Source organism: Neoarius graeffei, chromosome 11 (genome assembly GCF_027579695.1).
Source record: "Neoarius graeffei isolate fNeoGra1 chromosome 11, fNeoGra1.pri, whole genome shotgun sequence".
Classification (NCBI taxonomy): Eukaryota; Metazoa; Chordata; class Actinopteri; order Siluriformes; family Ariidae; genus Neoarius; species Neoarius graeffei.
Window position 1 is genome coordinate 1,931,384 of NC_083579.1, and position 21,524 is coordinate 1,952,907.

Consider the following 21,524-nt stretch of genomic DNA (forward strand, 5'->3'; position numbering starts at 1 on the left):
ACAATATCATGTGGATGAGCTGTGATCATTTTGATGTCCTGAGGGTTGCTTTTCTCCATTTTGGGATCTCTTGAGGTAAACAGTACGGCCCTCCGGAAACAGGAAACAGCCGAACACGAGGGAGGAGCTTTAACTAATTAGCATAACTATGGAACTGCGTCACACCAAGATGGCGACGCCACCAAGAAAACACTGTGACTCTGCATCGATCTCGGAGAGTTCTGAGTCACAGGGATGTAATTTGCGGTTGACATTTGTGAATCGATCCGTGAAACAAAAGACAAATATTTATATCTTTTCTTTGTTCCTGCTTTTGTGTTCTTGTTTCTTTCAGCGTGTAACCCCATACTCACTACCGTGGAGTCGAACCCATGCATTCTAAGGCTAAAATAGCTAAGTGCTAGCTAGAATTATTTAGTTATCTGTCCAGAAAAATGACACGGCCTCTGACCTTGCTCTATCTTGCAGTTGCACTCACTAGGCAGGCTTTCCTTTTCTTTTCTGCTGGAGGGAGATCCGAGTCCACCATGTTTGCCCACACCGACTTGTTTTAGTTAAAAGTAGCTCAAACACGCCCCACAGTGGCCACGTGTTATTGTTGCTCACTTGTTTGGGCGATCTCCAGAATCATAAAATGCGGGACGCGTTTTATCTCGGCAAAACGTTTACACACAGGATACACGGTGTGTGTGTGTGTGTGTGTGTGTGAGCGAAACATCTCCAAACTCCAACAGCAGCAGAAATAGAACATTTTATCCAGAATTCAACTCTGCAGTCAGAACTAATTTGTTTGGTGCTTGTGAGTCAACTTGCTTGGTTCACTTAAAAAAGTTCTTAGCTGATTTGTGTGTTCTTGAGAATTGATTCACCTGATTCACCTCAAAGAAGCAGTTTGAACTGATCCGATTTGTTCATGAGTGTGAATCGATTCACTGAGTTCATTTAAATCGCATTGAGTATCGTTGTTTTTTGAGCATCGGAGTGCAGCCTTTCTACATTTCTGTGTGTGTGTGTGTGTGTGTGTGTGTCAGCAGGTGTACTGGTTCTGAACTCTCTCTAATTCAGGTATCTTCACCTCTGGGACTCTCCCTCTCTCTCTCTCTCTCTCTCTCTCTCTGCCCTATATAAGCATAACCACTCCATCATGTCTGTTGCCTAGCGATGACTCTACGTACAGGCAGCATGTTCCTTTCAGACACACACACACACACACACACACACACACACACACACACACACACACACACAACATCTGAATGGGGTGGACATTTTCCTTATTGCTTCAAAATGACCTCTGTGCAACTGGCAAAGGGCACGTGTGTGTGGGGAGGGGGGCGTGTGGGGGCAGTCAAGCAAGGTGTTGAAAACTATCTGTGTTACTCAAGCTCAATGGAAAAGGACGCTCTCTCTCTCTCTTTCTCTCTCTCTCTCGGGTTACACTCAAAGCTTTTGCTGGAGATTACTCTCACCCCCACGGCAGAGGGACTGAAATCAAATAATCATTGACTAGTTTACTGACTGCAGTTACTAATAAACACACACACACACACACACACACACACACACACACACACACACACACACACACATTCTGTGTGGCTCAATCCCTGTGGCTTCCTGTTCTTACCGTACATCCTCACACACACACACACACACACACACACACACACTTAAGTCCACTACTGAAATCTAACACAGTCGGTTCGGTGTGATGTCATTTAAAAAAAAAACCAAACATTATATTTTATTGTAAATTTCCAAATCTTCATTTTTTAAAAAACTGAAAGTGTTTATAAAAGCTATAAATACTTTTATCCATTAGTTTCTAATGAGGTTAATGTTGATGCTGAATAATTAGTGACAACACAATTTCCTTCCTTTTCAGTGGAATGTGGGTGGGGTTTAGTTTGTGTAAAGACTGTGTAAGCTCCACCCCCACCAATTACAATGCTGATATCACTCACCCCACCCACTGAGGTCTTATTAAAAGGTGTTTTAAGTTGACAAAATGACACATGGTTTATAATTAAACTAAAACAAACTGAGCGAACAAACAGAAAGCGAGTGGGTGAACGCTAATTTAGCAGGACAGGAAAAGTATCAATCACGGGTTTGATTATTAAAACTATCCCACAATCTGAACTTCCTACAAAGCACAATTCAAAATTGGTTATTAAAAAAATGGAACAAATACGACACAACAGCGACTCTACTTGAAGGACACCGTCCAACTTGAATCCAACCAAGAGGGCAAGAGTGGATCTCAGCGTGATGCTCCCACCACCATGCTTCACAGTGGAGACGGGGCTGTCAGGGTCCTGGGTTTACAGCAAAATTAGAGCTGTGTGCCAAAAAAAATCATTTTGTCTCATTAGGAGGCTTGTTATGTAAACGTCGGTCATGTAAGAGAGGGTTATCGGAAGAAGGGGCGGGGCATGTTGAGAGTAAAATTTGCAGATTAATTAAATTTGTAAAGTGTACATTTCCTGTAGTGTGTAAGTGCAGGTCCTTCTGTGCTTTATCCTGGAGTGTAATGAGATTTTTGGTGGAGTGTGGAGTGATTTTAATGGTTTACACACGTTACAGTGCTGGTGTTTAATGCTGAAACTGAAACAGACTAAACACCGAAACACTGACACAGACGAAACACTGAAGCAGACTAAACACTGACACAGACGAAACACTGAAACATGGAAACACTGAAATAGACTAAACACTGAAACAGACTAAACACCGACATAGACTAAACACTGAACAGACTAAACACTGAAATAGACTAAAGACTGAAACAGACTAAACACTGAAACACTGAAACATACTAAATACTGAAACACTGAAACAGACTAAACACTGAAATAGACCAAATACTGAAACACTGAAATAGACTAAACACTGAAACAAACTAAACACAAACAGACTAAACACTGAAACACTGAAGCACACTAAACACTGAAATAGACTAAATACTGAAACATTGAAATAGACTAAACACAAACAGAATAAATACTGAAACACTGACACAGACTAAACACTGACACAGACTAAACACTGAAATAGACTAAATACTGAAACACTGAAACAGACTAAACACAGACTAAACACTGAAACATTGAAGCAGACTAAACACTGAAATAGACTAAAAACTGAAACACTGAAATAGACTAAACACTGAAATATACTAAACACTGAAACACTGAAGCAGACTAAACGCAAACAGACTAAACACTGAAACACTGAAACAGACTAAACACAAACAGACTAAACTGAAACAGACTAAACACAAACATACTAAACACTGACACACTGACACAGACTAAACACAAACAGACTAAACACTGAAACACTGAAATAGACTAAGCACTGAAACAGACTAAACACAAATAGACTAAACACTGAAACACTGAAGCAGACTAAACACTGAAACAGTTTTCTCTCACACGGAGGTCAGAAAAGCCAAGACGCTAAATGAGGACCTGTTGAATCTGTGTTTGGAGGCCAGAGCTAATTAAACTACAGCTATTAATAAGGTGTGGGACAGAGAGAGAATGAGAACGAGAGAGAGAGAGAGAGAGAGAGAGAGAGAGAGAGAGAGAGAATAGGTGTGGAGAGAGACAGAGAGGGAGACAGATAGATGGAGAAACAGAGAGAAAGACAGATGGAGAGAGAGACAGGCAGACAGTAAATGAGCAAGAAACAGATAGGAGAAAGAGAAACAGACAGAGAGAGAGACAAGGAGAAAGGGAGAGAAAAAGATGGGAAGAGACAGACAGAGAGATAGAGAGAGAGAGACTCATCTCAGTGATACATGCTTTCCCCCCTCTCTTTTCGTGAGACAATTATTTCTTTCTCTTTTCAGTGACCATCCTGAGGGAGCATAGCGTCTGATGGTTGTCTCATGTAATGACAGTGCAGATGGTTGCCTCCTCTCACACACACACACACACACACACACACACACACACACACACACACACACACACACAGTGCTGAGGATTGTCAAAGTGCTTCTGGCAATTTTGCTGATGGCTTCAAAAAGGAACGAGGTTGCAAGACACACACACACACACTCATTCATCTGTCACTGTGTGTGTGTGTGTGTGTGTGTGTGTGTGTGTGTGTGTGTGTGTGTGTGAGAGACAGAATGAGACTCCCCGCTCACAGCTGATTGAAGGAGGAAGCTGTGTGTGTGTGTTCAGTGAGAAACAGAGTAAGAGAGTTGAGAAACTTTCCGTGACTTTGCTGTGGTTGTACTGAGGGTGGAGACGCCTCGGGCTCCTCAATGTAGATCAGCTATTTTCTCATTCCCTCTTTTCTCTTCTCTCCCTTTCTCCTCTCTTCCTTCATTTAGAGCAATCTGTCCTTCCTGCACCTGCACTGGGCTCAAGGGCGGAGCAACACTCCTCACTACACATTCCGCACACTCCTCACACTACACACTCCTCACTCCGCACACTACACACTCCGCACACTCCTCACTCCGCACACTACACACTCCTCACTACACACTCTGCACACTACACACTCCTTACTCCGCACACTACACACTCCTCACTCCGCACACTACACACGCCTCACTACACACTCTGCACACTACACACTCCTCACTCCACACACTACACACTCCTCACTCCGCACACTACACACTCCTCACTCCGCACACTACACACTCCTCACTACACACTCTGCACACTACACACTCCTCACTCCGCACACTACACACTCCTCACTACACACTCTGCACACTACACACTCCTCACTCCGCACACTACACACTCCTCACTCCGCACACTACACACTCCTCACTCCGCACACTACACACTCCGCACACTCCTCACTCCTCACACTACACACTCCGCACACTACACACTCTGCACACTACACACTCCTCACTACTCACTCTGCACACTACACACTCCTCACTACACACTCTGCACACTACACACTCCTCACTACACACTCTGCACACTACACACTCCTCACTACACACTCTGCACACTACACACTCCTCACTACACACTCTGCACACTACACACTCCTCACTACACACTCTGCACACTACACACTCCTCACTACACACTCTGCACACTACACACTCTGCACACTACACACTCCTCACTACACACTCCTCACTACACACTCTGCACACTACACACTCCTCACTACACACTCCTCACTACACACTCTGCACACTCCTCACTACTCACTCTGCACACTACACACTCCTCACTACACACTCTGCACACTACACACTCTGCACACTACACACTCCTCACTACACACTCCTCACTACACACTCTGCACACTCCTCACTACTCACTCTGCACACTACACACTCCTCACTACACACTCTGCACACTACACACTCTGCACACTACACACTCCTCACTACACACTCTGCACACTACACACTCCTCACTACTTACTCTGCACACTACACACTCCTCACTACACACTCTGCACACTACACACTCCTCACTACTTACTCTGCATACTACACACTCCTCACTACACACTCTGCACACTACACACTCCTCACTACTTACTCTGCACACTACACACTCCTCACTACACACTCTGCACACTACACACTACACACTCCTCACTACTTACTCTGCACACTACACACTCCTCAGTACACACTCTGCACACTACACACTCCGTACACTCTGCACTCTGCACACTACACACTCCTCACTACACACTCCTCACTACACACTCTGCACACTATGCACTCTGCACACTACGTACACTACACACTCCGCACACTACACACTCCTCACTACTCACTCTGCACACTAAACACTCCGCACACTACACACTCCTCACTACACACTCTGCACACTCCTCACACTATACAGTCTGCACACTACACACTCCTCAATACACACTCCTCACTACACACTCTGCACACTACACACTCCTCACTACACACTCTGCACACTACACACTCCTCACTACTTACTCTGCACACTACACACTCCTCACTACACACTCTGCACACTACACACTCCTCACTACTTACTCTGCATACTACACACTCCTCACTACACACTCTGCACACTACACACTCCTCACTACTTACTCTGCACACTACACACTCCTCACTACACACTCTGCACACTACACACTACACACTCCTCACTACTTACTCTGCACACTACACACTCCTCACTACACACTCTGCACACTACACACTCCGCACACTCTGCACTCTGCACACTACACACTCCTCACTACACACTCCTCACTACACACTCTGCACACTATGCACTCTGCACACTACGTACACTACACACTCCGCACACTACACACTCCTCACTACTCACTCTGCACACTAAACACTCCGCACACTACACACTCCTCACTACACACTCTGCACACTCCTCACACTATACAGTCTGCACACTACACACTCCTCAATACACACTCCTCACTACACACTCTGCACACTACACACTCCTCACTACACACTCTGCACACTACACACTCCTCACTACACATTCTGCACACTACACACTCCACACACTATACACTCCGCACACTACACACTCCGCACACTACACACTCCGCACACTACACACTACTCACTACTCACTCTGCACACTACACACACTCCTCACTCCGCACACTACACACTCCTCACTACACACACTACACACACACACACACACACACACACACACACACACACACACACACACACACACACACACTCTACAAACACTCCTCACCCATTCCACAGATGCCTCACACTCCTCACACCTCACACTCCTCACACTTCACATTCCTCACACATCACACACTACACACACTACTCACACTGGACATACTCTACACACACCTCACACTACATATACTCCTCACACTACATACACACTCCACTCCACACACCTCACACTCCACACATCTCACCCCACACATCTCACCCCACACCTCATGCTGGACTCACACTCCACATGGAAAATGAGTATCATCATTTTCATATATTAACACTGTTGATCTGTGATTGCTCATTAGTTAATTAATTAATTAGTTGATTGATTATTAGTTAGTTAGTTAGTTAGTTAGTTAGTTAGTTAGTTAGTTAGTTAGTTAGTTAGTTAGTTAGTTAGTTAACCTAAGTGTTGCTATTCCATGTTGTTTCATGTCAGACATTTCCTTCTGTAGTTTTGGAATACAATTAACAAATAACATAAATTTGTTACAACAAATTATAAAATCTCACCAAAAACATTTCCCTTAAATCTTTGCTTCAAACAGCAAATCACTTTAATCTCCATAACCTTGTTTAAATTTTTTTTGCGTCTATTTACATCTTTAAAATGATCCTGAGCATAACCTCCTGCATTCCTGCCAGAGCTGCTGAAAATTAACCAACACCACAATCGGAATCCAGAATTCAGTGGCTCGGAAGTAGAATCTGTTATATAATATTGAACAATAGCGTAAGAGAGGAAATGTACACCTGGTTCTCTTTTGTCCTCACTGTGTAGGTGTGGGTCTAGAACAGGTATGTCCGGTTCTAATCACTGCCTTCCAGCTCTGATTGCTCTAAATCAGACAATATGATCTCATCACATGAGCTTTACAATCCCTGGGTTGAAAGGACAGCTCATCTACAGCTGGACTACAAACACAACCTGCACAGTGACATCTCCACACCTTTAATCTCATTAAAAATGCAAATTATTATCTATAAATATTCATGACATGAAGATTAATAATGGCTAGCTGGCTTGTTAACCATCAAGTCTCGATTTACATCAATTTAATTTTCACTTTTACTGATCAGCAGATAAATCTGTCACAATGACAAGGTTACAATGACAATAGCACAACATGTTACCATGGCAACCATGATGCTGTACATCACAAGTATTAGTTTGGTCACAAGACAGCTACGTTCTGTAGCTAAAACTTTCCAAATGCTGCCTTGTTATCTCAAAATAATTTGCATATCAGATGTAATTGGTTTACTCCACCATAGAGTCTGTGTTGTGACATCACACACTGAGGTCATACATAGCCCCACCTCCAAATAAGTTTTACACAATGATGTGGTTTTAGGGGCGTGTTAACAAATTTGACTCAAACACTCAAATATATACAATCAACATTAGCATCCAAGAGGAGTTTATTTTATTTAAAAAAATAAAAGATTATTTGATCTAAAGTGTAATGGAATAAAATGATAAAACGTTTTTTTGATGTAGATAAGAAAGTCAAGTCAGTGTGAGTTGCTTTAGTAGGTTGAGATTATTAGCTCGCCTGGAACAGATCATCTTCCTACCACACCTGTCATCATCCATCATCAGGAGTCGGGTGGGCGGGGCATATTCCCACTCCCCTGTCAATCACAGTAACATGAGCCAATAGCTGTGGTTCAATTAGCATTGGCTTGCTTCCGAACTCAGATTCCACAGGTCCTCATTTCATGCCTTTCTTTTTTTTTTTTACGTGAACATGTGTGAGGACAGTTTCAGTGTTTCAGTCTGCTTCAGTTTCAGCGCCAAACACCAACGACGTCACGAACGTAATCAGCATTAACATCAGCAGAAACATCCAGAAAAATGTAAACACACCAGAATAAAGCACAGAAGCACCTGCACTTACTTACACACTACAGGAAGTCCATGTTCACTACTGAGACCGAGATTTTCTGGCATGTTCCTAAAGATGTTCTGGCGCTCTCTTTCTTTATCGCTTTTTTATATAGTCGGAGAAACTGATCAGAAACTTCTGCCTCTGTCCTGTCCTGTTCATGATAGCTGTAGCATCAGAGTGTGAGGACATTCATTCCTCAGGTCTTTCACAACGTGGAGAAGATCGATCTCGCGGGTCTGTTGTACCTGCAGTGATACGGTTGTATAATCCCTGCCCTCTCTGCACTCAGATCCGTCCATCTGATGCGCTTCCTGCATTCACTCAGTCAGGATTCACTCTGTAAAGTCACCGCTTTATTGTATTATTGCTTGAGGAAGTACATTCACCATGTACATTACGCAATAACCTGAGTCTCCTCGCGCTTTCAAAAAAAAATCACACTTCTGTTTTTTACCTATCCTATGTGTGTGTGTATCATTCTGCATCCCTGTATTCATATTTATTTATTTATTTATTTATTTTCTACCTCACTTCTTTTTATTCTTTCTTACTGATCTTGTGTTCAGTTAGATAAGCTTCCATCATTTTTTATTCAATCCACATTCACTTGATATGAGCAATCGCATGCTCTGATTGGCTACTCTACTACTAGGTTATCAGCTCATATACGGTGAGTAGAAAAAAACAAAATGGCGGCACGTGTTGCTGAACCAACTGAGGATGAAATAAAAACTCTACTCAAAAACAAAACCCCATACAATAAAAAAATACAAAAACAAAAGCAACAAAATATAGAATAAAAGTATTTGATGGTAAGAACTTTTTTTATTTTTCAAGAATTATTATTAGCGCATTTTTCACAAATTGCTCCTGTCATTTCGCCAGTTTGTTTACATTCTAAGCATTCATGATTTTGTCAGACGTTTTGTATAAAGTTTTTATTTATCAAATTTGCATCCATCCATCCATTATCTGTAGCCACTTATCCTGTTCTACAGGGTCACAGGCAAAGTGGAGCCAAATTTGCAAAAAAAAAAAAAATGCTCTGTTTCTCAAAATCCAGTGAATGTGGATAGAATAAAACAGTTATTTCACTCAATCTCATCATACATGACTTATAGACAACTCAGTGCTATGCACCTTGTCGCCTATCCGCTCATGTACGACTCGATTTTGGAGAATAACTGTTAAATATAATGCTGAGATATTGAACCCCAGGCTTATTTAGATCAGACTTCCAACCAATCTCCAACCTGCTCCATAAATCTGTCGCCCTTTCTAAAAACAAACAAACAAACAAACAAACAAAAAAACCCCATAAAGAGCTCAATCTGACCTCAGGATCATCAGCATGTGTACAAAAGGCAACAAGTCGGTGAATAAAATGGTGCACAGTGGAAAAAGTCAAGGACGTGTCATGAAAAGATGAATGTGCACTTGTTTTATCTACACATCTGCCACATCTGTGATGTTGAACAGCCTAATAGGATTGAGTTGGGGATTTTTCTGCTCTTTAACAAAAATCCACATTTTTTTTCTCCAAGAAGAGGAAAGGAATAAAAATAAATAATTAACAATAAATCGACAGAACTCTTGAATGCTTTTACAGGTCTGAGAGGCAGGACTGATGGTAATGTGAGGTTGTATCACATATTCCGCCTGTGCTCCGAATTCATATTCCAGAAACATGAGATAATGTTGTAATTATATGCTCCGGAATTGTTTAATATCCAAATACATCACATTGGAGTTGTTTTTTTTTTTTTTAAAGAAAGTGGAGTTCCAGAGTCGCTGCGACGGCTGCAGAACGCTTTTCCTCGCCATCATCACTGAGTCCTTCTGTCCCTCCATCATTTCATTAAAGGAGTGTTATTAAAATCCACTTAACGGCACTCACAGCACTGCACCATGGAAAATATGCAGTGGGCCAACAGGCCCCGGAAAGTCTGACCCTCAACATCTGCTTCGAATCTCCCGTAAAACACACGGCTCACGTTTGCTCCGTCGCTACACTTGTCTTACACAGTCCCAGGAATCAGGACAAGAGACGATTGGATGGAAATTATAACGTGGATAAAGGAATTGTGTTCAGTAATCACAGCACTGCAGTGCAGACGGCAGCAACGATGCAGAAACGGTGAAGGATTTCAGCAGCAAACAAACAAACAAACCCTCAGACATTCTAGCTTTCTAAACAGCTTCTGTACCAGATCAACTGTTTCACTTTATCCCTTTTTTATTTCATTTACACTTTTTAGTCTGATTAGTGAAGTGATAATATGTGTGTTGTTACATGATGACGTGACACGAAGTGGAGTTCCATCTCCCAACCTGAAGGTGATTAGTTTCTGATAACAGCAAGCCCTGAAGTTTGCAGTGTTTTATTAGAATTTTTTACTTATTAAAGAATGACGTATCATACATTTTTTAATGCATTTATAGTTATGTTTAATGATTTAGAACATCCACAAGGTACTGTATAAACTGAATAATGCCCTCCTTACCTGGTTTTGTTACAAAAAAAAAGTTTGATTTGCCGTGCTGTCTCCAAACGTAGCTTTACTTAAAAAAAAGTACAAACTTTGTTATTGATTTCCATTTTATGATTTCTACATTATCGAGTCAATACAAAAACATATTAGAGTACAAACATTCATTTTCAAGCACAAAATTAAATGTTGCAGAAAAAAAAGTTTGTATCTGAGCAGCATATTCCATAAGAGCGCACTTTTCAGATTAAAAAAGAAAGCATAATGAAGGCTGCTGGGTTTTGGTGTAAAATGAAGAAGTGAGTGTGACAGTCAAAGTGTCCAGAAGAACTGTGGCTGGTTCTGTAAGATGCTCAGGAAAACCTACAGATCATTTCCACATAAAACTGACCTCACTGGACCTCAGACGGATATATATATTTTTTAAAGCGAAGGGTCGTCTCACACCGAATACTGACTTTGTTTCATTTATTATGGCTCACTGCTTACCGTTTATAGTATTTTTTATGTTGAAACATTTCATTTCATTATTTTTAGGCCATTTTTGGTCGACAGCATTTCTTTACAGGACTGTACATACAGTATAGATATAAAGTCCTTTCATTGGTAAATAATTTAAAGTGAGGACAGTGTGCATGAAAGGGTTAAAAGTGAATGGACAGAGACGAGTTTTTATTCCTCTAAAGTGCCAAAGAGTGTGTTTTTACTTTACTTTACTTTTACTGAACTTCATCTTCTTCACATCCCAAGCTCATTGAGCACTTTAAGCTCGTTGCTCTGAAGAGCCTGAAGGAACAGTGACATTATTTAGTGTAAATATAATCCTAATTCAGTGCACATTAAGAACATGAAATGAACTCGTTTATAAACCTCACTGTTTCCACTGGAGCTCAACCGCAGCAGTGAGTCTAATTCATGTGCACATGTGCAGTTCAGATCCCATTTGTTCTCTGGCTGCTGTAGCTGTCCCTAGTAACTGCAGGAGTGTGCGGAGTTTTACTGTGGCGTGAGTCAAACATGCTAATGTACACTCACTGGCCACTTTATTAGGAACACACCTGCTGTTTTTTGCCGTTCTCTAATCAGCCAATCACACGGCAGCAGCACGATGCATCAAATCCCACAGATACAAATCAGGAGCTTCAGTTAATGTTCACAATGTTCAAACATCAGAACGGGAAACACTGTGATCTCACAGTGTGACTTTCTCTCACTGTGGTCTGGGTGTTGGTTTGATCCAGATGGACTGGTTTGAGTATTTCAGAAGCTGCTGATCTCCTGGGGTTTTCACACACAACAGTCTCTAGAGTTTACACAGAATGGTGCAGAAAACAAAAAACACTGAGTGAGTGAGCGACAGTTCTGTGGGTGGAAACAAACGCCTTGTTGATAAGAGAGGGTCAGAAGGAAATGGACAGATTGGCTCGAGCTTTGTTGCCAGGAAGGATATAGTAACTCATATAATCACTCTTTACAGCCGTGGTGAGCAGAAAAGCATCTCAGCATGCAACAGCAGAAGAACACATTGGGTTCCACTCCTGCAGCCAAGAACAGGGATCTTAGAATCAACAACACGTTCCTATTAAAGTGGCCGGGGAGTGTGTAGAGCACCACTGTGAAACAAAACATAACCAATTCAAATTATTTTATTGATAGCCTTAATCATAATCAGATTAATCTCTTATTTTTAATGAATTGAATCGTCATGCTCTGGTGAGACGGGAACATGTAAGAAAGCATTGAGGTGTACGTGAAATCTGATCGTATTGTCAGGAAATGCAAACAGAGAACACAACACAACCTGTAAAGGCGTGGCTATTATACCGGTGAAAAGGTCATGCTGTGGCTAGCATCATGTCGAAACCTACAAACAACTGAGAATAAATCCACGCCTCCATTTCATCCATCCATCAGGACAGACTTTTCACACAAAAACATCCTCATTTGGTCTCAAAGAGTTACCAAAATTTCCAAATCTCTGATCCACTCAGTCAGTGACCAGACTGATACGCAAAACAGATGGAACCATCACATTCTCTCATGATACTTTCGACATTCTTTAACATTCGACACACGTTTAAACCAGACTCTGAGGCTCAGCAGCAGAGAGAAAACAGCCAGAGGATGGACAGATACATGAAAGAAGAAACGTTAGAAAGAGGTAGAGGATGAGATCTTCCTCATCTTCCATGACCAATCTTTCAGCAACACTGTGATGACACGAGGGCAGACATTCAGCATCCAACGTGCAAACATTCACCCAGAACTCAGCAGTGCATGGCTCCCAAAGTGACAGAGCACCAGTGAAAGTTCTGCTGCTGGAATTCTATTCGTCGAAGCCAATTTTAATCCTCGTGTTGTTTTTGGAACGTGAGCGGATGTCTGGTTAAGCCGGGCCTTCATCATTGAAATTTTACCCAATGAACATTCACATGATATTGGATCCTGTAAATATGAGATGGCGGGAATAAGACGGAGTTTTTCACTGAGACCGGCATTTTTTTTCATGAGCCAAGTTTGAACATTTTTAGGCTCAGAGGTCGTTTTCAGCCAAAGTTCAGAACTTCACAGATGCTCTGTCACTGAACACAACAATCCAGAAATTCAACTAAAGATTAAGAGTGACTTACAAGATTTCATCATTTTGGAACTCGAGCATGCCGTGGGTGTCCTCGAAATCCTCGCTTCCTCCTTTCGCCGTGCCCTCTATGGTCTTGTAGGGAACCATAACCACACCTCGAGCTCCTGACGTTCGGAGAACCTTCACCTCCATCACACCGACACTTTCGCTCACGTGTGTCACGGGCTCTTCGAAGGTGAAGATTCCAGCGTGGTCATCATCAAATATAGTGACCGTGGCGGTCGAAGGAATGCCGAGGGTCGCGATCATGTCCATGTGATTGGCTTCAGCATTCTCTGCCTCGTCGCTTTCGTGAACAATGCGAACATTGCTAAGGTGGATGTGGAAGTTCTCATCTTCCTCAAAGATGTCATCGTCGATGATACCAACGCGGATCTCTTTTTGAGTCTCGCCCGGCTTGAACACCACTGTGCCTTCAGTGAATTCGTAGTCCGAGCCTGCATTGGCTGTCCCGTCTTCTGTGCGAAATTCAACCGAAACTATTTGGTTGAGATCTCCACCACGGCGTACCACGTTGACCGCTACGGTTCCACAGTTTTCCAGGCATTGATAAGATCCAGGATCAAAATAGATCTTGGAAATGGGATCGTTTTCACCAATGTCACTGCGCACCTCATGCATGCTAACTGCTTTTCGCGCTTGATCTGCTGCATGTTTCTTTAAAATATTCCCCGCACCAGTCATCAGCCGTGTTGCCTGGCATCGATAGAACGCCCGACTTTTTTGCTGTTGGCTGAGAACTTGATAATTAGCGAGCTCAATCAGCTGCTCCACTTCTTTGTCTGGATGCTTCTGCTTCAACTCCTTCAAGATCTTCGCCATGTCACGCCTGGCCTCCTCTTCATCAAGATCTTTGTCATCCAGGTCCAGGGTCAAAGTTCCATCCAGAAAATCCACAGCATGGGAGTTGAGCATCTTCCCGTCCATTTCAATGTCCACTTTGGATGGAAGAGGACGATCTCCTTCGCTCTCGATGATCATCCCACGATGTTTGCCAGTTCTGTAGCGTTTGTAGACATATTTGTAGAAGAGGAGACGACGATCAGCAATCCAGGCAAAGACGACACAGATGGGGAAGAAGAAAAGCGTGAGGAGGCCTTCCCAAACTTGTACAACACCAGGAGAGATAACAGCCAGAATCAAATAGAGCCAAAGATATGCAAAAATGCTCCAGGCAGCAGTAACAAAGAAGACTCGAAGGTGCTTCACCTTGCGATGTTCCCCATCAGGAACCACGTAGACACAGATTCCGATAATCACGAACATGTTAAAGGCCGCACTTCCAACAATGGTGGCAGGTCCAAGGGCACCGGCGTCAAAGTTATGACCACAAACTTCAATGACAGAAAGCAAAATCTCTGGAGCAGAGGAGCCCAAGGCCATGAGGGTAAGATTGGACACTGTTTCGTTCCAGATGCGTACAGTGGTGGTGGTCGTTTCTCCATTGGGTTTCTTAATGGTGATCTCTTTCTCCTGAGAGGTGATCACCTCGATGGATGCCATGAAACGATCTGCAACGATGGAAACTCCGAGGAACATGTAAACCAAAGCCACGAAGTACACTGTGGCTCGTGCCACCTTGTCCCCAAAAGAGGGGTTTGGGGGCTCCCACACTGGGAGAATCACTCCAGGGTTGCACCCGACTGAACCCGCACAGGTCCCTGATTTGTTGGAATGGTTTGAGCTGTGGTCTGGAACCTTTTCTGCTGTCACGTGATGGATGTTGCAGAGCAAAGCTGCCACTACCGCAAGACACTGGAGCCCCGTGGAGAGGAATGAGGAAAGCTCTGAACGCCTCATCATTCTGCCACGGGTGAAAAATGAACCGTCTGCTGCTTCGGAAACCTGCGGAATGGTGAGAACAAGGGAGGGAAATGAATGAGTGCAGGGAAGGGAAGGAATATGGTTTAAAGAGGTGCATTAAAGCAATGAAGCAGTGCTGCAGTGGTGGAGAGGGCACAGCTCAATGAGGACCGATGTACAGTACGCTGTGAACGCAGCATGTCTGCTGTGAATAACTCCGAAGGGCTTGTGCGATTAATTATTTTTGAATATTTTATGACCAAACGGATTCGCCGTGTTCCAACTGGATGCAGAGTCTGTCCCGGGACAGCGGTGTGAGACCGCCAGCACTGGGACAGAAGAGCAGTGACTGGGAAATGCCTCTGATATGTGCCTTCAGGCAACACACATACAGCCTTATCTCATAATATCATTGTCTATCATATTACAGGTGCTTCAAATTTCAAATAACAGCAAATGAAATAAAAAAAAAATTAACCCAGTAGACGCTTTCACTCTTAGTGCATAAGATTACGGTTTGAATATATCAATAAATAAACAAATAAACAAAAGGATTGAATCAGATGTGCGTTTGGTGATACAGGAAAAAAAATCGACATGATCCTCGTGTAAGATAGATAAGCCTGTCCCAGAGCTATTTATTTATTTATTTGTTTGTTTCCACAGCGACATTAACATCCCACAAATCTACTCCAAGAGAAGTTGTGCTTATTTCCTATTTTGGCGTCTAATTTATATATATATATATATATATATATATATATATATATATATATATATATATATATATATATATATATTTTAAATTACATATTTGCATCTTTGATGATCTCCAGCGTGCAACACACACACACACACACACACACACAGATACAGTGCGCGTGCACGGATGCACAACGAAATTAATTAATTAGTAATATCAGTAAAATCCCCGGATGCGCTCCGGGTCCGTTAAAGCGGCTCGCTGTGATGTCTGTGCTGCTGCTGCTGCATGCGCGAGCTCCCGGGGCCGCATCTGCAGCGTCCAGCGCGCGCGGTGTCGCGCATCGCCACTGACATTCCTCAAAAATCAATAAGAAAATAAAAAAGGCGAGAATGCGGCACACTGAATTCAGACGCGCTAAAGCTGTGCAAATAATAATAATAATAATAATAATAATAATAATAATAATAATAATAATATAAAGCGCGTGCGCAAAATGTTTCCCGTTAAACGTGCAGCTGTTCGTTGCAACCGAATGGAATTGAAAGCTCGCGCTTTCCCGTTCTCTCTCTCTCCCTCTCTCTCTTTTCCCTTTAAGCCCCGAAAGAAACGGCGGCATTTCAAACAAAACCGTGAGTGGGATGGAGATGCGGTCGGATCCCGGGTGAAGTGGAGCGCGAGGTGCCCGGTGGCGGAGCTGCTGCCCGGTGGCGGAGCTGCTGCCCGGTGGCGGAGCTGCTGCCCGGTGGCGGAGCTGCTGCCCGGTGGCGGAGCTGCTTACCTTGGGACGCGGAGGGAGCCGCAGGGAGACGGAGCGCGCGTGGTCGGTGCCGCACTGCACGAGCTCGCATTCGGTTCGCGGCTTTTATACTGCGGATGGAGGCGCGATAAGAAACCCGCAGCTCAGCTCAGCTCAGCTCAGAGTCGCTGCTCCCGGTTTCACATCCACACATCAGATCACATCACAGATCAGAGCCGAGAGAGACAGAAACGTGCCGGAGTGGAAGAGCGAGTTCTTCCTCATTCTTTTCCTCTGTGTGAGTGACTCTCTCTCTCTCTCTCTCTCTCTCTCTCTCTCTCTCCTCCTCTTTTTTCTCCCCTGCTCTCTGATATGATGCACCGTGGCTCAGTGCCAATCTCCACTCATCCCTCTTTCCAATCAGAACCCGAAATATGTCCAAAGAAGGAAAAAATAACGATAAAGAAGAACAACAAGAAGAGGAACAAAAATAACAGGAAGGGGGACTGGTTCTCAGTCAGCATGGACACAACCTTCAAGAACCTTTGAGAATTCTGTAAAAGTGTGATTTGCTGATTTCAGACAGAAATAAACATACAGCCTTTACACTGTGAGAAAAAAAGGTTCTTTGAAGGTTCCTTTAGAAACATTCTGCTGTAAGTCAGTGGAGAGAACGTTTAAGGGTTTCCCCAAAGGGACCAGATAAGGTCCACATGAGTCAGTATTGGGTCCAAAAACAGTCCACGCAAGTCAGTGTAGGGTCCACATAAACCAGTGTGGGGTCCACAAAGAGGCCACATGAGTCAGTGCAGGGTCCACATGAGTCAGTGCAGGGTCCATATGAGTCAGTGTGGGGTCCACAAAGAGGCCACATGAGTCAATGTAGGGTCCACATGAGTCAGTGTCGGGTCCACATGAGCCAGTGTGGGGTCCACATGAGTAAGTGCAGGGTCCACATGAGTCAGTGTGGGATCTACAAAGAGTCCACATGAATCAGTGTAGAGTCCACATGAGTCAGTCTAGGGTCCACACGAATCAGTGTGGGATCTAAAAAGAGTCAACATGAATCAGTGCAGGGTCCATATGAGTCAGTCTAAGGTCCACATAAGTCAGTGTGGGATCTACAAAGAGTCCACATGAGTCAGAGTAGGGTCCACATAAGTCAGTGTGGGGTCCACAAAGAGGCCACATGAGTCAGTGTAGGGTCCACGTGAGTCAGAGTAGGGTCCACATGAGTCAGTGTTGAGTCCACAAAGAGGCCACATGAGTCAGTGTAGGGTCCACATGAGCCAGAGTAGCGTCCACGCGAGTCAGTGTAAAGTCCACATGAATCAGTGTATGGTCCATGTGAGTCAGTGTCAAGTCCACAAAGAGTCCACGTGAGTCAGTGTTGGGTCACTCATGTGACAAAGAAGCCACACGAGTCAGTGTGGGATCTGTAAAAAGTCCACATGAATCAGTGCAGGGTCCATATGAGTCAGTCTAGGGTCCAGACGAGTCAGTGTGGGATCAACAAAGAGTCCACATGAATCAGTGTAGGGTCCACATGAGTCAATGTAGGGTCCACATGAGTCAGTGTGGGGTCCACATGAGTCAGTGCAGGGTCCACACAAATCAGTGTGGGATCTACAAAAAGTCCACATGAATCAGTGTAGGGTCCACATGAGTCAGTCTAGGGTCCACATGAGTGAGTGTGGGGTCCACAAAGAGGCCACATGAGTCAATGTAGGGTCCACATGAGTCAGTGTAGGGTCCACATGAGCCAGTGTGGGGTCCACATGAGCCAGTGCAGGGTCCACACGAGTCAGTGTGGGATCTACAAAGAGTCAAGTCAACTCAACTTTATTGTCAAATATGCTATACATGCTCAACATACAGCACAGATGAAATATCAGTCCTCTCTGACCCACGGTGCAAACAGGCAATGCAATAAATAAAAATAGAATAATTGAAAAAAAAAACAATATAAACAGTATAAACACTCTAGATAGGAACTAATCATAGACTAAACACTCAAACAATATAAACAGTATAAATAAACAGTATAAACACTAGATAAGAACTACACACAGACTAAACACTCAAACAGACAATATAAACAGTATAAACACTCTAGATATGAACTAGACGTAGACTAAACACACACACACACACACACACACACACACACACACACACACACACACACACACACACACACATAAATTGGTTCAAATAACCAAACAGTCAAGGGCACTTGAGGTATAGCAGGTAAACATGAAACATGAAACATGAAATAAGCAGTGTAAACAAACTAGCAGCTGTTAAGATGAGGTAGTGCGGAATAGTGCAAATGAGCGAGGTAAAGTGAAATGTGCAGTCCATGAGTTCAGTGTGTTAATGAACAATGAGATGTTATGTGTGTGTGTGTGTGTGTGTGTGTGTGTGTGTGTGTGTTGGGGGGGGAACTGTGAGGATGACATGTCAGATGCTGAAAGGGTGTGTGCGAGCAGAATCTGTGGCAGGGGGCAGAGGGGGGAGGAGGGGCAGAACAGGGAGGGAGTTGAGCCTCCTGACCGCCTGGTGAAAGAAACTGTTCTTGAGCCTGCTGGTTTTGGCCCGGAGACTCCGCAGTCTCCTCCCCGACGGCAGCAGGCTGAAGAGGCTGTGAGATGGGTGGGTGGGGTCACCTGCAATCCTGATGGCTTTGCGGGTGAGGCGTGAGTTATAAATATCCATTAGAGAAGGGAGAGAGACACCAATGATCCTCTCAGCTGCTCTCACGATGCGCTGCAGAGACTTGCAGCAGGACACGGTGCAGGCGCTGTACCACACGGTGATGTAGCTGGTCAGGATGCTCTCGATGGTGCCTCTGTAGAAAGTGTGCATGATGGGGGCCGGGGCTCTTGCCCTCCTCAGTTTGCGGAGGAAGTACAGACGCTGTTGGGCATTTTTGGCCAGTGATGCGGTGTTGCTGCTCCAGGACAGGTCTTCAGAGATGTGCACACCCAGAAACTTGGTGCTGCTCACCCTCTCCACTGCAGCACCGTTGATAGATAGTGGAGCATGCTGGATGTGCTCTCTCCTGAAGTCCACAACAATCTCCTTCGTCTTCTCCACGTTCAGACGGGGATTGTTGTCCTTGCACCACATGGCCAAGCGGCTCACCTCACTCCTGTAGATTGTCTCATCGCCTTTTTTGATGAGACTCACCACAGTCGTGTCATCCGCAAACTTAATGAAGAGATTTGAGCTGGATGTTGGTGTGCAGTCGTGGGTCAGCAGAGTGAAGAAGAGGGGGCTTAGCACACATCCATGGGGGGCCCCCGTGTTCAGTGTGATGGTGCTGGAGGAGTTGCTGCCGACCCGTACCCGTGTGGTCTCCTCGTCAGGAAGTCCAGCAGCCAGTTGCACAGGGAGGTGTTGAGTCCCAGCTGGTCCAGTTTGTGAATGAGCTGCTGAGGAATGATTGTGTTGAATGCTGAGCTAAAGTCTATGAACAGCATTCTGACATACGAGTCTTTTGTCTCGAGGTGGGTGAGGGCTGAGTGGAGGGCAGTGGAGATGGCGTCATCGGTCGAACGGTTGGACTGATATGCAAACTGGAAAGAATCCAGGGTGGGGGGAGGGCAGACTTGATATGCCTCATGACTAGCCGCTCGAAGCACTTCATGAGGATGGGAGTGAGTGCGACAGGACGGTAGTCATTGAAGCAGGAGGGAGACAGCTTCTTCGGGACCGGGATGATGGTGGTGGTTTTGAGGCACGTGGGGACAATAGCCTGGCTCAACGAGATGTTGAAGATATCTGTAAAGACATCTGTGAGCTCCTCGGCACAGTCTCTCAGGACACGACAAGGAATGTTATCAGGACCCGGGGCTTTTCGTGCATTTGTCATCCTGAGAGCTCTCCTCACGCTGTCTGGGGACAGCGTCAACACCTGGTCGCCGGGAGGTGGTGGGGTCTTCTGTGCCGTGGTGCTGTTGTCTGCCTCAAAGTGAGCGAAGAAGTCGATCAACTGATTCAGCAGAGACGTGGAGTTGTCACAGGTCTGTGGCGAGGGCTTGTAGTCTGTGACGGTCTGAATCCCCCGCCACAGGTTCCTGGTGTCTCTGCTGTCATTGTAATGGTCAGCAATGTGCCTGGAATACTGTCTCTTGGCCACCCTGATGCCTCGTGACAGATTGGCCCTAGCTGTCCTCAGGCCCACCTCGTCCCCAGCTCTGAAGGTGGCGTTCTGAGCCCACAGGAGCCTGTGGACTTCCCCTGTCAGCCATGGCTTCTGATTGGCCCGAATGGAGATGGTTCTGGTGACCGTAACGTCGTCCATGCACTTCCTCATGTAGGTAGTGATGGTCTCCGTGTACTCCTGGAGATCTGTGGTGTTGTTGTAGGTGGCCGCCTGTCTGAACATGCTCCAGTCAGTGGTGGAAAAACAGTCCTGGAGTGCCTCTGACGACCCCTCTGGCCACACATGTATCTGCTTTTTAGCTGGTTTGGTGACTTTAACCAGCGGCCTGTATGCTGGCATTAGCATAACAGTGGAGTGATCTGAGGCCCCAAGGT

At 44.5% G+C, this 21,524-nt stretch overlaps 1 protein-coding gene across 2 annotated transcripts in view; it reads right to left on the minus strand.

Annotated features, from left to right (window-relative positions):
* Window positions 1-17,172, minus strand: part of slc8a1b (solute carrier family 8 member 1b) — an 84,071-nt gene extending 66,899 nt beyond the window's left edge. For both annotated transcript variants that reach the window (XM_060933241.1, XM_060933242.1), the window contains exons 1-2: window positions 17,022-17,172; window positions 13,724-15,579 (exon numbers count right to left, since the gene is read on the minus strand). In XM_060933241.1, the coding sequence (XP_060789224.1) occupies window positions 13,724-15,537 (1,814 nt within the window). In that variant the 5' untranslated portion in view covers window positions 15,538-15,579; window positions 17,022-17,172. The remainder of the gene's footprint in view (window positions 1-13,723; window positions 15,580-17,021) is intronic.
* Between the last annotated feature and the right edge of the window lie 4,352 nt (window positions 17,173-21,524).